The sequence below is a fragment of the Sardina pilchardus genome, chromosome 3, assembly GCF_963854185.1.
Source record: "Sardina pilchardus chromosome 3, fSarPil1.1, whole genome shotgun sequence".
Lineage (NCBI taxonomy): Eukaryota > Metazoa > Chordata > Actinopteri > Clupeiformes > Clupeidae > Sardina > Sardina pilchardus.
Window position 1 is genome coordinate 8267473 of NC_084996.1, and position 16575 is coordinate 8284047.

The 16575-nt window shown below is 39.8% G+C and overlaps 1 protein-coding gene across 1 annotated transcript; it reads left to right on the top strand.

The window, feature by feature from the left end:
• Positions 1 to 743: 743 nt before the first annotated feature.
• On the top strand, positions 744 to 15434 carry LOC134076060 (beta-1,4 N-acetylgalactosaminyltransferase 1-like). Its single transcript, XM_062531065.1, has 11 exons — positions 744 to 808; positions 7131 to 7253; positions 7965 to 8117; positions 8508 to 8614; positions 11821 to 11858; positions 12048 to 12222; positions 12970 to 13056; positions 13152 to 13333; positions 13451 to 13594; positions 13907 to 14132; positions 15080 to 15434. The coding sequence occupies exons 1-11, from the start codon at positions 747 to 749 to the stop codon at positions 15259 to 15261; spliced, it is 1479 nt and encodes a 492-aa protein (XP_062387049.1). The 5' UTR covers positions 744 to 746; the 3' UTR covers positions 15262 to 15434.
• Positions 15435 to 16575: the final 1141 nt, after the last annotated feature.

Here is a 16575-nt window from a genome sequence, read left to right on the forward strand (position 1 = left end):
ACACACACACACACACACACACACACACACGTGTATGTGGCCCATTAGAATGGGCCTATAGGATGGCCCATTTTAGCTGAAACCATATGGCCCATTTTACCTGAATGGGTTAAGGTAAATTGGGCCGCCAAGAAAAACATGATTTTTCCAAAAAATATGTTCATATACCAAGCTAACAACATTAATTCTGATGGATGCCATCAAGACAGATATTATGCATAGTTTTTTTATGGGCATGTTTGTTTTTTTATAGATTTATAATCCTTATAATAGTTTAGTCAGATTCGCTATGCCAGGCTACTTACCATACAGTTTTCTGGTGCAGTCTTGATTAGCATTATTGCCCTGCCCACCATAGCAACCATAAACCAATCAAATCACCTGTTACTTGTCAAGCACAGTTATGACAACAGTTTAACACCCTTTGCAGTCATTGGCTGTAAATTCCAGAGGGGCTGGGACCCCCAAACCTTAAATGGCCCATTTTACCTGATGGCCCATTTTACCTGATATCACCCTATATAATTACAACCCAAGAACCCATGCAAGCTACGTGTTAATTTGAAGAATTTTCTGAGCCTACAGTAGACTACAGCAGGACAGCTGTTACAAGTCTGGCATTCTTTTGTTATGATGACGGACTTCCTCATCTGCGGATCGCGTCTTTTGTCTCTGAATGACTTCACTCCCTCTTAATTTTTGGTTAGACGCTTTGGACACTGATGACATCACCAACCGGAACTACCATGGAACAACACAAGTGTGACTGGTCAGGGGTAGTTTGCAGAGGTGGAAAACTCCCGCTTCAGTGAGTAAAAGTCCTACCACATATCTGTGCCAACCATTATTTTAAACCAGCCGATTCTAATTAGCACAACTCTTCAGCTAGGTAGAGAAGCTAATTGATGAGATCACCTGTGCTAAGTGCACAGATAGAACCGATACACTAATCCAGCGAAACACAGAAGTAACACAGCGTCGCCATTACTGTGTGGCTGGCTGCTAAGAAATTAGCCCCTTGGTTCCATAGGCGGCTGTTGCAGAGATTAGCTGTCATCAATACACGTCTTAATACCGTATGTTGTTAATAAATTACCTTCATCGGTAAGTTTTGGCACAGTCTGACATCATTGATCCAATGTTCCCTTTCACCTGACATTTTCTTTCATGAGCGGGATCTCTTGTTAGACATTCTCTGACAGGATGCTTTCATTGAAAAACACAGGCAAGTGTCACTAGTCATACACGCAGGCACGCAGTAATGGCGATATTCAAGATGGCAGCACCCATAAAGTTCGCGCTGGATTAGTGTATACACGATCAGACTCTCTGAAGCTGGAGTTTTCCACTTCTGCTAGTTTGAACCACCAAACTTTTGCGATTGAGAATTAATGATAATAATAACTAGAAAAGCACTCAGAGAGCGCAGACCTCCGCCTGTATGGTTCTTCCTAGGTTGTCATACATTTGAACCAAACTATTCAGATTGCCACCACAAGGCCATACCATGCCATTACACCACTAAGCGAAACACCTACAAATCACTCCCAAAATGTAATCGTTTCTTCCTTGGGTCATGCCTGACATGCGCTGATTTCAGCGAAATCCATCCTTTACGTTTTTAGTTATCTTGCTAACAGACAGACAGACAAACAAACAAACAAACAGACAGACAGACAAACAAACGCCGGTCCCCGATGAAAACATAACCTCCTTGGCGGAGGTAATAATACATTTGAATTGGGGCACCTTTCATGGCACTCAAGGACACCTTACAACAAAAGTCATCAATATAAAAACAACAAATAATAATAAATAATAATATAATAAAATATTATCACAAAAATAAGATCACAAAAAAAGGTGGGTTTTTATATGTAATTTAAAAGTGGAGAGTGAGTCAATGTTCCTGATGCTTGGTGGGACGGAATTCCAGAGACGGGGGGCAGAGCGGCTGAAGGCTGAAGGAATGGTTACTGCTGGGCTCAGCGCAAGAGCGGCTAAGTGGCAAAAAGGCCACTTTGAGCAGTACAAAGCTCTGACATTTCCAATGCATGTCCAGATTGAGCAATATTACAGGGTAACCACAAGTTACTCATCTTGCACTGAATCAACAGAACGAACAACTGAATCAAAGGCCAACATCTTATCAGATATGTGCTCCATTATCCATATCAGACATACAGTATGCTGTTGCAACTCTAAAAGGTGTTGGCTTATGTGATAATGTCCTCACAAATGTATTTCCAATGAAAAGTTGAAGAAAGAATCATGTGAGGAGTGGCCAAATAACTGCTGAGCAACTGATTGAAAGGCTTAACACCAGTGGATGCATTACATACCTTTATAATGCTATTGCTTGGACTGTTAACCCACAGTCTGCAAATAATGACAAAGTGTTATGTGCTACTAACTAGTGGAACATCTTTGGCCTAAAAGGTTCTGTTGCCAGTGACTGGGAGTCTAACATCAGAGGTATGTGAAAAGCACTGCTTGGAGCCTAACTGCTAGGCTGGGTGAACCCTGCCTGACCTGCCGGCGAATTTGGATTTCGCCCAGCAGCTCACGCTGAAAACCTGCACATCTATCTCCTCTGTTCCCTGCCAGAACTTTTGACTCCAATCACAAACTTTCACTATAGCTTATCCAAAAGATGCACCGGATCGTTGGTCTGATTGGTTGAAGGATGTACAGTGTCATGATTTAAATGATGCCAATAGAGCTCTCATGCCGTAGAAATAAAGCACAGATTCCCCATACTAATGTTGGTGATACTACTGTATATGCATATCAGGCAGCAAAATAACTTTTTAACTATATGCGTGATATAAAAAAAAATGGATATTTACTATTGCTTTCATGCTTAGTATTCTATACATTTATGGGAGTGTCAGGTGATAGTAGGAGGTTTGAGTAAAAAGATGGGAGGAGAAGCGTAAAATGCACCTAATTATGTATTTCCCTGTATACTAAAACTGCCCATGAAAGCGCACATCTATTTTGGGCCTTAATATTTCCTCCTTGTAAAAGCAGGTGTTAAATGCAGTTTGCTGTTAAATGCATCTATAAGAGAATCTTTCAAAGACAACGGAATCTCTAATTAGACCACCAGTTTTGCGTACTATACTGTACTATATCAAAAGCAACCTTAACTTTCGTTGGCCTTTCGAACGTCTTACTTTCACGCCAACTACATCAAAATCCCATCTAAAAACATACTTTTGTAAGATCATTTGTTATATTTGATACAATTTGAATATTATTTGAGCCTATAGCCATTAACTTATCTACCTACAGACATATTATCAATACATTTCTTTATCATGCATTTATACACACTAATGTATTCAAATACACAAATTATCTCATTAAAGGAGAAGTTCGGTGTGAAATTGACCTTAGCTGTACTGAAAGATGTTGCCGAGTACTTACATGTGTCCAATAGGCACCTTCGCTCACCCTCTAGAATTCCGAATCACGTCGTTTTTAGCCAAGCTTGCATTGGCTTGCAGCTAGCTGTGGGAGCAAAGCTTAGCTATTTTTACACCATTATTAAAAAGGTTCCAAGTAAGTCCACACTGCATTGGTAGACTTCTGAGGGTCCCGGCATTTAAAACGAGATATTGAGAACTTTGGAAGTGCACAGGAAGTAAAAAAGACTGTTTACACAAGCAGTACCTTCATAGAATCTCCCCGCTAGCCGCCATCTTGTAACGAAGTCGCGATAAGTCGACTGACGAGCACGAACAAACAGGAACTTCTCCTTTAACTATGCATGATATAAAATGTCCCAAGCAGAAATAGATTCTACACAAAAAAATACTATAGAATCAATTCAGGGCCACACATGAAGAAAAAAAATATTTTTGCCATGACGAGATTAAACTCGACCTGTCGACTTTAATGTCAACATGTCGACATTAAACTCGGAATGTCGAGAATAAAGTTGAAATGTAATTTCGACATTAATCTCGACGTGTCGACTTTAAAGTCGACATGTTGACATTAAACTCAACATTTCGAGAATAAATTTGAAATATCATGTCAGTCAATGACATTATAGGCTAGTTTTAGGATAAAAAATAAGAATATAGGGTTTTTTGCTATTCAATTTTTAATTGTATAATCTCTGATAACTTGGCTACCTTTCATTTTGGGTATTGTATGCTATTATGTAAAATATAGAGCTGGAAAAGAGCTTTTACATGACATAAGAACCATTTCTGTGTGACTTACAGTAAAAGAGATCCAATAAGTTTTAGTCCTCGCCCCAATTTATTCAAACTTTCTTAGTCTGAATCTCCCTTGATGCAAGAAACATGCAAATTCATTTCTGTGGGTTTCTCATATCACTAAATCAGCATGCCACTTTTTGTTAAAATCCGTGACGATGAGGTCCGAAATTATTTGACATGGAATCACACAATGGTGTTACAACATTAAATGTGTCATCAACAATTGATGGGATCTGTAATGATGGGCTGCTGGTAAGTTACGTAGGACGATAATTTCTTAAAGTTAACAAGTTTAGTGTGTGATTATATCTGCAAGTGATTATTTCTGACATTGGTGAGTGATATGTGATTGTAGTCAGTTAATACAAAAACATATATGTCCCTCTTAATGGTCTTAATGTCTTTGAAGGCTCAATTAATAATAATTAAGCATTTGTAAACAATTAGTAAATGGTTTGTTCATCATTTGTAAAGCATGTTATGTTTGGATTTGGATAAAAAAAAGTTACTTTGAAAAAAGCTACCATGTTTCTGCTCTAGGCTATCTCACAGCTTTTTGTCTGACACCGCTTTTTCTGACCAAGGTTTTCCTGAGATCTGATGCCTTTCCATTACATCTGATATTTGACTCTGACTCAGGCTTTTTGTCAGAGGACGTTTTGCCTGATGCAGTTTTAGCTGACCCTTTTTTATCTGATGGTGTAATTCCATAAACCTGACAGGTTTTCCTGAGACCTGATGGCTTTTCCTCTGATGTCTGAGACATGAGCTATTCCGTAAACTTGACAGAAGTTTTCCTGAGACCTGATGCCTTTTCAACCGATGTCTGCAACCTGACTATGACATCTGAGTATGTACACTGTATCACTGGGGCCTGATGACAATCAACAGTGGATCAAGCATTCATAATTCCAGGCAATTGGCAGAGACTGTGAAGTCCCAGTGGGTTAAGTTTAGTGGTTTCAATAGTCCAATAATCCACAGTGTGCATGCCAGTCTATATTTCACTCAGGGCCTGAACTAGTGTAAGTCCCCCCCTGCCAGCACAGCTATCTTTACCAGTGATGATCATAATGACCGTGGCAGGCACTATTCAAACTCCCTCTGTCCAATGCTCTCCTGACGTTCTGCGTAACTGCTTGATCAGTCCCAGCTCAGCTTTTCATATTGCTCGCCTGCATGCCCATATTATCTTCTGCACAGGTTAGTCCCCCCGTCCCGTCCCCCCATTATATCCCTTGTATTGTCACATCAGTTCCCCACACTATGTTAACTCCAGCTACAAAGTCAGCAGTCCTCACCAGGAAACACGATAACTAGCTGTCGTACCACAACAATGGCATGACAATTGCTGGAAGATAATTGACTAAGAGGGGACAAAGAGAGGATTACTGTGCCAGGCAAACCAGTGTTTTCTCAATTTCTCTGTAATCAGGTCTCTTCACTTAGATCAATTCTTATGTCAGGTTTCTCATCAAGTTTCATGTTGGCACCTGAAGTACTCTGGCACCACCAACAGGTCAAAGTTGGATGTGTGTTGTGTTCATGCATATAACTTTTGACCCGTATGCCTGATTTTTAAAAATGAGGTAATGAGGGATATTTTCACAGTTCACAAATTTTGTCTGATCTCTACCAAACTTGATGATATTCAGACTAGGCCTCAAAGAAGTTCTCAAGGACTCAAGACTTCATTGGGAAGACACTCAAGAAATGTGGTGACCTTGACCTCTAATGGGCGCTGCAGTTAGACAAAATGCATTTTGACTTGTAACTGTTGATGTGTTTTGAATTAAAACTTACTAGGTGTCATCTCTTGTGACCTTACCGTAATCAACCTGGCTGCCATCTTGCCAAACAGGAAGTGACCTTTTATCTCAGCCAATCTTTGATTGCTAGACATGAAAGTTGCTGTGATTGCTTACAGCCATGTCTGATGTTACAGCACACTGATTCTTGAGAATTTGGATAAAACAGGTTTTAATTTTGAAAAAAAAAAAAAATCTGAAGGTATCATTACTGACCAAGGTCTTAGCTGTTCAGCAATGTACCGGTGCAACCTCCCCATTTTGTATTTTTGTCATAAAAAAGGCATTTTTTCCAGTACTATACAACGTTTTCTTTACGCCTGAATAGAAAAAGCATACTTTTTTTATTTAACAAACATAATTTTGTATTAAAACAGATTACTTTAATAACTCTACACCACTGAAGAAACATATTGTAAGCATATTTATTTAAAACAAATTCAGTGGTGACACTAATCTCACGGTGTTGACAGTGGTTTCATTACAACATACAATTCCAAAATGAATACCACTCAAGTCTTGCTTGACAACTTTATTTAACTATTTGGTCCAAAAAGCCTCCGTTGAGGACCATTTGGACCACTGTTTTTCACCACCGTTTAGCAGAAAACCTGATGGTGGTGACAGCTGACGGTGGTGACAAAAATCTACTCTTTCACATGATATGCATGGCAACTCCTGCTTGACTGTGTGCCCCCTTCATTTTGGCTTGCAGCTATAAGACACATTATCAAGACAAATGTACTAAATGCACTGACAGCCAAATCAGATTTGCTTGCAAGTAAGCAAGTAAACTAAGCAGTATGCTCAGATTTGTATTCATTTGCATTATATTTCATAACTGTGGATATCTTGCCTAATATGGCACCTACAGTATATGAAAATGCCTATGAAACATACTCTTTTTGGGTAAAAAAAAACAAAAAACACCTGTAGGTTACACTTTAAAATGATTATTAACATTTAACCTCAGAAATATAATGCTCTTGATACCAGAATATTATAAATGACAGAGAGACCTATCTAAAATCAAAACTATTAATCACATGGATTTTCACTCACAGTACAGTCTGACTTTGCTTTGCAGGGGCTATAATACTGTGCTACTTTTTCTGGCGTTGGCATCTATTGTCTTCATCTTTGTGTGGAGCACCTCTACTTCACTCAGCAGCCATGGATATGAGACGAACAAAGAAATGAAGAAAACAAGGTAAAGACCTGATTTTATTTGATTACTAGAAAATCTAGAAACCCAAATTTAGTTCTAATTAATCTTGTATTCATCAATAATAAAAGGCATTGCTATATAATGATGAATTCCTTCTCTTCAACATTCAATAAAACAATTCATTTCAATTCGGTAATCTCAAAATAAAACAACAATGTACAGAGCTTACATTATTTTAATGAGCTTTTTTATATTTTATCCTTAACCTACAGTATTTTATATTGCCTAATTTATTTTGTACAACTGCAATTCCCGAAACAGATTATTAAAGTAAACTAAAGATTTTGAGTACAGACTAATGTAAGCTTAATCTGTCGACAGCATCCACATAAGGCTCTTTGTTAACCTGTTAACTTAACCTGTTTAGTTTTATGTTTTGCAAAAACTAGAATGGTTTAAGGCAATCAGTTTCCACGCAATTTTCCTGTCAACTAATTTGGGTTTACAGTGTAGCTTATTCAAAATGAAATCGTATCGTCTTTTACTTACTCAATATCACGGAGAAGCTGAAGGAGAGGGACAACATCAGGGATACAAGGGACAGGGAGATGACCCTCTATATGGATAACATCATGGAGAAGGTCACGGCTCTGCAAAGACGAATTGATGGACATAGGGAGAGTAGCCACGTAAAAGAATGTGGCTCCTCGCCCAAGACCAAACAACTTCAATCTTATCTGCTTTGCCCAGCAGCTTTGAACCCAGCAGTATCATACGGAGACCCTCATCTTCAGGATCATGCTCCTGCAAGGCCAAAACTTTCAATGTCACAAGTGCTATTGAAGCATCAAAGCTAAGTGCCATCAAGAAAAGACGAGCAGAAGAGTACCGGAAACAGCTGATCAGGCAGGTCTTCACTTCAACACTATCACAATCTCTTATGTAGGACAGCAATGGAGCTTTCCATTTTCAGGCTATACATTGAATTAGTAATAATTTATCATTACAATGTATATCCTATACTGTACGTACAAGCCATTTCGAGACAAGGTTACCTTGACTGTGACAACATATATATTGCATACAGTTATATCACACAGATCTCACAGTATGATATTGACAAGCATGCAGATGAATTACTTACTTAATCATTGGAATAGAGTCTATATAAAATGACACTGAAATGGAACTTGCCTGAGAACTTCCTGCAATTAGAGGAATGCAGCAGGGTTGTTTAGATTCTACAAGTCTTTGCTTTAATCCGTCTTTACTAACTGTTTACTCCATGTGATGTAGGGAAACAACTGATCTAGATGTAGTGCTCGTCAATCCATCAAATTCACCCCTCCAATACCCTTCCCATGGATTCACAGTGGAACCTCTGAAAATGACTTTCATACCTGGTGTGTGACCGACATTGTTTCTTTGATGAAACCTCAATAAGTCGGTGATACTGTAAACAGGGCAACAGGTAGCCAAGTGATACAGGCAACAGACAACTGGTAACAACCATGTAGCTTGTGATAACTTTATTAGCAAACCCACTGCTAAAGTAAGCTAAATCCAATTCATTCCCTAGTGAGCTATACCAGCTATTTACACTTTACTGGGGGAAATGTCTTCTTTACAACCTCAGCACATAAAAACCTCTCTTTTTCCTTTCTCAACTGCCGCGATGCCACCATCTTTTTTGAAAATTTCAGAAGCTCACAGATGGGCATGTGATTCATTACTAGCATTCTGATTGGATGATCTCAAAACGTTGCCCTTAAATATCCAAATCCTTCAGAAGGAAATCATGTTGCCCCAATCTCAGTGGGAAAGTGTCAATCAGGAACATTGCCAGCAACATTGCCCAACATTGCTCAAAAAGTTGACCCGTTTGTCATCACATTTACAGTTGGTGTTCTATTGTTGCACCACAGCATGGTTATCTTTCAGTCAAGTTCACATGACGTCAACAATTAATCATTCTTCAACCACCCCTCTTCTGTGAACCTGGCTACTCCTCTCAGTTGTTGAAACATTAGTGTAATGTTTACAGAGTTTCACTGCTCCTTATAGTTGTGGGTGATATAAATAAATCCTGCTTATATTACAGTTATTTGTTATGGGTGATTTTGAAGATTCAAAGATTTGAAACATTTCAACCAACCTAATGTGAGAGTGCTGCACACACGCCTACTACAACTAACAAACATGCCCCTATGCAAGATTGCACATCTATCTATCTATCTATCTATCTATCTTCTATCTATTAATGCAAGGAACGTCTGTCTGTGTGTCACTCTGTCTGTCTGTCTGTCTGTGTGTTCCACGCATAACTCTCAAACCACCTAAAATTTGACACATGTATTGCTAATGTCATGCGTGAGTGCAGTGCAAAGTTTGGTCATGTTCGGACAAAAATTGACAAAGATATCGTTAAATTAAACAAAATAAAACTCTGCCGCAATCCCACAATTCTACCGCTCTCTGCACTAGCCACTCCCCCTCACTCTCACTTACTCCAGCATAGAAACAAAAAAGCCCATTTCGCTGACAAACTCCGTGTTCATGGAAATTACGATGTCTCATGTAAACAACGGACCGTTTCAAGATTGTTCATGTTGGATAAACATGCTGAGTCCGACACACATGCACCCATGTTGGTAAGCACTCGGGCTGTTAAAGTCACGTAACGTTGCATAGGCTACTCATCAACAACGGCGGTTGCCTTGCGCTTCATAGCACTGGCATGGCCATGGCATAGACGGGCCATGCATGCGGTTAGCTTTAGGCTATCATTTCCCAACAACAGCAAAAACGCACGGGTATGTAATGTGTCTAATAGCCATTAGCTGCAACTCAAACGCCTTTCCCCTTCACTTTTTTATTACCTTGCAAAGAGTAAAAGCTCTAACAGCACGGGCCTGATTCTCATCACCAATCTAACATGATCTACCTGCATCAACGTCATTGGGCAACACATTTCTTGGAAAACATTGTTTGCACGGGCACTGCACTAGTCTAACAGATACCGGACCCAAACAGTTGGCTGTGCGCTATCAAGGCTCTCCCACTGGCTAGTGGAAGCCATCTCTTTATAGCATATGCATTTATTAGCATATGAAGCCTCCCCCTGAACATCAATGGTACAGCTGTCTCATGAGTGGCCTGAAAAGAAGTAGCCTATGTATTGAACAGACCTGCAGGTCTGCTTAAAGGAATACGCCACCCAAAAATGAAATTAAGCTAGTCTCGGTCACCCCCAGAGTTAGAACAGAAAAAAACCCGGTTAAAATCCGTCCGGGCATTCTCCTGCTTTGGGAGCAGCGATTTTAGCTTTAGCTTAGCACAGTTGCTGTAGATGAAGGGTGTCAGTGAGCACGTCCTCCAAAAAAGTGACCGAGACGTCTACATTTTTTTCCAAATATATCTTGGGAGCCGTGTGTTCAAAACGAGTACAAATCATAATGCAAAATCGAACGAGACTATTACCTGGGCTGGGCAGATCTTTACTTGGAACTATATTCAGCCTCATCGCCGACGAAGCACCGCTAGCTAGGCGCAAAGTTCTCACGTAGCAGTCTTGTAAACTCCCAACTTCTAGATTCGACTGGAACTTCACGGGATGGGATTCAAGTGGTGCTACGTGAGAACTTTGCGCCTAGCTAGCGGTGCTTCGTCGGCGATGAGGCTGAATATAGTTCCAAGTAAAGATCTGCCCATGTAATAGTCTCGTTCGATTTTGCATTATGATTTGTACTCGTTTTGAACACACGGCTCCCAAGATATATTTAGAAAAAAATTTAGACGTCTCGGTCACTTTTTTGGAGGACGTGCTCATTGACACCCTTCATCTACAGCAACTGTGCTAAGCTAAAGCTAAAATCACTGCTTCTAAAGCAGGAGAATGCCCGGACGGATTTTAACCGGGTTTTTTTCACTGTTCTAACTCTGGGGGTGACCGAGACTAGCTTAATTTCATTTTTGGGTGGCGTATTCCTTTAAGTGCAAGCTGGGCTTCTGGCAACACCTTTATCCGCTTCCTTGGGGGCCTCCCTGTCCATTTAAGTTTAGGGCCTCCAGAAGCTCAGCAGCGGCCCTGGCAAGTAGCCACGATTAATTTGGCAACATAGCTCTGCCATGTCTCTATAGGCAGAGACTTGTGAAAATATCCTGAGACAGGTGGCTGGACATACTCACAAATAGCTCACATCTCACATGAAAAATGGTGCTGTTATGTAGTGCTGTGGCGCAACAGGTTACAGCGCTCATACCATGTGCGGGTCCAAGTTCCCATGGGGACCCAAGTTCAAAGGCATCTGCGGTCCTATCCCGATCCGTCCCCATCTCTCTCTCTCCTTCCCACTTGCTTCCTGTCTATCTTCACTGTCCTATCTGAATAAAGGCAAAAAGGCTAATATATACAGTATATACAATTGATATGTCAGTTGATGTCAAATTGTGTATGTTTGGTTTTGAATGATGATTGATTGTGATGATAATTCAATGTTTGAATCTTTATTGAACCAATTTACAAATTTCAAAATAGATGTGTTAAAGCAAATGCTAAATGACAAGCTGGTAAATAAATAATTAATCATCATGATATTAATAATTTCAGGGTTGGGTGTGAATGCTTATGGAAGAGAAGTTTACAAGGTTTGTATTAACATCTAAATTAGGGGAGATGGTAAACTAGTGACTTCTCAGGGTCTGTAAGGGTTAGACGCCTGAACATGACAGACTCTTCTGCATCTGATATTTTTGTAAGTAGTCCATGGTATAGCCATGTCTGCTCTCCCAGTGCTGATAGCTGTCTCTGAGTTTGTCCACTTTGATGTTGGATAGGTGTCTCTCTGTGCGTCCCATGGTGTGATTGCGGTTGACAGCGCTCCACATGGACAAGTGATGGCGCAGAACCAGAGCATCCATATCATCGCCACTAGTGTAGATGACCTGAATGACCTCCTGGCACACGTGACCTATACCAGTGTAGTGTACCTCCTAAAAGCAGGCGATCTGGGTAAGGCCTTTTGTGAATGGGCAAAAATATAATTGTTTGAAAATATGACGTTTTAGATATGAGGATGTAACTCATTTAAATATGCCAACAAATGACTTTAAATTACAATCCTGAAGAGTTTTTTTTTTTTTTTTACCTTAATATACTGTAACGTGTCCAAAATTATTTTGTTGGCACATATACAATAATGCACCAAGCACACCCAACTTGTGCCATATTTCCCTAAGCACTCTCTCCCCAATACCCAATAAAGAACAATAAAGAAATTCATCAATCTTTATTTTTAAAGAAGAACTAGAAAATGTAATTTCGAGGAAATTACTGAAGTGCATACAAAAGCAAAACCTGGCAGGGTAACTTAGATGCAGCCTTGGGATTTCACCAGGAGAGGTCGCTGCTACTGAAACTTTGAGTAATAAACCTATTTTCGAAACAGTTGTTCTAAGTGGTTCAATGCTTCACCAAAGCTTAATTTGCCCTAGCTGTCGGCTTATTCCCTCTATATTGTGTCAGAGTTATGTTCATACTTTGTAGCAACAGACACATATCTACAGTAGTTTGCTTATTATTGCGCTTCTCAACTGTAGGGAGACCCTGAGTGCTGCTTTAAGGACCTCTTGCAGAAACCACAGAATAACTTCAACATTATTCTATAAAATAAGTTTCAAACTCCGGTCCCAATAACAACAACTACATCAACAGATATACTGTATGCTTATATACTGTACTGTATGTTTTTATCACCAGTACACTTCACCTTTGAGGACCATGAAGCCATCTTCCCTGTCACAATCAAGAAGCCTACACTTCCTGTTCTATATGACCTGGGTGAAGGTGTGTTCTTAACTTTTTCAGGCTGTACACATGATGTTACAAAATCTGTTACTCATGTATTATGTATTATTTGTGTTCCTTCTCTTGCTAATCAGACATTAATTCTCAAGTGACCATCGCCGTAAAGACATTCTTAAGATACGCAGAGCTGAGGTACTTGATCAAAACCATCAGAGAACGATACCCTGATATTAGAATCATCATTGCAGATGACAGCCTGACAACAGAAAAAGTGGAGGGTCACAACATTTACCAGTACATCATGCCCCCCGCTCAGGTACAGTCTGTTTCAATAGCCTAGCCCTTCTATCTTCGAGATTTCAATCACGCATTTCTTTGGGTGTACAGTACGGTTTGGCAGAATTTAGAATATCACAAATTCACGTCTGTCCAGGGCTGGTTTGCTGGGCGGAACCTGGCCATTTCTCAGGTCACAACCAAGTACTTCTTGTGGGTGGACGATGACTTTGAATTCCTGAAAGAGACCAGTATTGAGAAGTTTGTGGAGATCATGGAGTCTGTGCCAGAGCTGGATGTGGTGAGTTTTGCAAATAGCTGAAGACTGGTCACAGGTTACAGACATGGAGAGCTACGCTAATCAACGAACCAGTTATTTTCAGTGTTTCAGTGACATTCAATTTAGTTTAGTCATATTCAGTCACAGCACAGATATCTACTAAATGAAAAATTGAATGAAAATGGAAAACATAGTTAGGGAGGGAAGAATACATAATAATGTAAATAAAGGGAAGATAAGGGAAAATAAAAGTATGAATGTTTTAGAGTGCCTCATATTCAATAGTTGATTATACATGTCTCTCTATTTCACTCTCTTCCTTTGTGCAAACAGTTGGGTGGGTCTGTTGACACGAACCGCTTCTACTTCACTCTGGAGCAGGAGGAGGGGGCGGATGGGGAAGGTGGATGTCTGTCGCGTTTGCACAAGTACCACAAACAGCTGCCTGGGTTTGAGAACTGCGTACTGGTGGACGGTGTGGTCAACTTCTTCCTGGCCAGGACAGACAGCGCCCGCAGGGTGGGGTTTGATCCCAAACTGAATAGAGTGGGCCACTCTGGTATGTTATCACCCGGTCAGAATGATATCAAGAGTTCTTACTGCCATAGTAGGAATAGAGAGCCTTTCTGGTGAGGCCTTGGGTCAGTTATTTCAGCCGTGTAAGACCAGGAAGGTGTCTAAATTAACAGGGAGTGACCTATGACTCCGCATCTGATAGTAAAATTGACAATAACATGATACCTAATATTGGTCTCCTGTACTGTCTCTCATGGAATCTTAAAAAGTCTACAATTCTGAACTTTAAGTTTAAGGCCTTAAAACGTCTTGAAACCGGCCAGATTTCCATACAAGGTCTTTCATTTCATTTAGTCAAGTCTAAAAAAATATACATTTGCAGAAATGCTGGCAGCAGAGAGTCATTACAAAGTAGCAAAACGGAGTCGTAGCCTGCAAAGCGGAGCGAGCGTCTTTTGTAATTGTAACTAAACCAGCAGAATGCCGCCTCAGAACGTTGGTTCGGTGTGTTGTAGCGTAGTTCTTTCTGGGGGATAGGCCTATTGGGGTGATAAATCTACAAAACAAATCCCGTGAGAAATGCAATACCTGCCCACGAAATACGTCTGCATCTCCTCCGAGTTTGTTCAAGTTCGGCAAGTGTGGGAAATGGGAAAGTGTACTTTCCATGAGACATGGCTAGATCACAGCGATTTCCACTGTTGGTTAGCCTACATGTGGTACCCTGCTCCAGGTATGAGACTCGTTGCAAACTTTTGGGGGGGTGGAGTCTCAAGTAACATGTCAGATACTTTAAATTAAGCATCCCACATAATAAGCACATATTTGCTGGACTGGGATAAGGGGTATACACATGGGACAGTATCCTGGTTTCTATTGGAGTATCTAGCATATCCGAATTCCTCAAAACAGGAATTAGTTTTTTTCTGGGGTTCTGAAATTGGGATAATAACTTGCACATCATCTGCATCTCTCCCTCTCTCTGGCCAGAGTTCTTCATGGATGGCCTGGGCCGTTTGCTGGTGGCATCCTGCTCTGGGCTGGTTGTAGGGCATCAGCCAATGCATGCCCTCTCAAAATACCAAAAGTTCCGGCACCCAGGGAAAGGAGACGAAAATATGAAACTGAAACTACATTACTTCAAAAATCACCTGAAGTGTGTTACATTTTGAACAGAAGATGATGATCACAACAAACAAAGTTGTGTACAATATTTCTTTTTAAAGTAAGGTTCTCAACCTTTTTGAGGATAAGGCACATCAAAGATGCTAAGGCACACCAACTCAGGGTTACTGATGATGAAATATGTCACACACATTATTAAAGACTTTAACAGGAGTTATAACAGGAATAACATGTCCTGAATGTTAACCCTTAGATGCATAGGCTACCAATACCTACACTCTTCCATGAGTGGGGTCAAAAATGACCCCAATTAGAATGCATGCGTTTTTTGCTGTAAACTCAAATAATGTCTCTCATTTTGGTTAAAGATGATGATTTTTATTATATATTTGTCTAAAATGTTTTTATTTCATGTTGGACATATTGATGCATCACTTTTTATGAGCATTTTATTACAAAACAGCTTTTAGATAGGCAAAAAAGGTAAACATCCTAAAATTCTCTCAACATAGGTGAATAGGGTAAAATTTTTAACTTAGAGATATCTTCATGAAACTTTACCAGTTGAATACTCACATAAATAGGAGAAAAAAACGTATTGCAAGTTTTCTGTATTTATGTTTAAATATGCTAATTAGGTCATGTCTAATTAAATATGCGCTAATTTGCATATATGTTTTGATGCGAAGAATCTGACCATTGGAAAAAGCCAGGTTGAAAATATTTTTTTTGTAGTGTTAATATATCAAATAAAAAAACATTTACAGAGGTGATTATGAATGTCTTCTTTTGTTATCCAGTAAATCAGAAGGTACTGCCAATTGGCTTAATGCTTTTATGCCCTATTTTTAGGCATAAAAAGTCATACAAATCAGGCCAAGAACGCTATATCAACAAATCCCTCTGGAAATATCGCTTGGTGAATTCTGCTTCACAATTATAGGAAGAGCGGACATTGAAGGATCAAAAAGCGACGTCGCTATGAACGCTTGGCCGCCACATTATATGATGATACTTAGATTTATGTTGTTGTGTAAAAATAGCCTTCAGGATGGTGAAACTGCTGACATGAGATGTGATAATCAACAGTAAATGTATACCTGACTGCCACAGTTGATAAAAATCAAAAGATCCTGGGGTTAAGACATCTCTGTTGATGCCCTCAACTCCTAACTGTACGCAATGTATACATTTTTCTGTGGGAAAAGTATTTTATATATTCAAGGAATGTGCCAGAGTGGATTCATGGAGAGTTAAGAACAGAATTATTCATACCCCTTGCAAATATTTATTTAATGTGTATGTTTGTTCTGACTTGAAATGACTGCCGCATGCCAAAAGGCTGTAATACAATTTGGTAG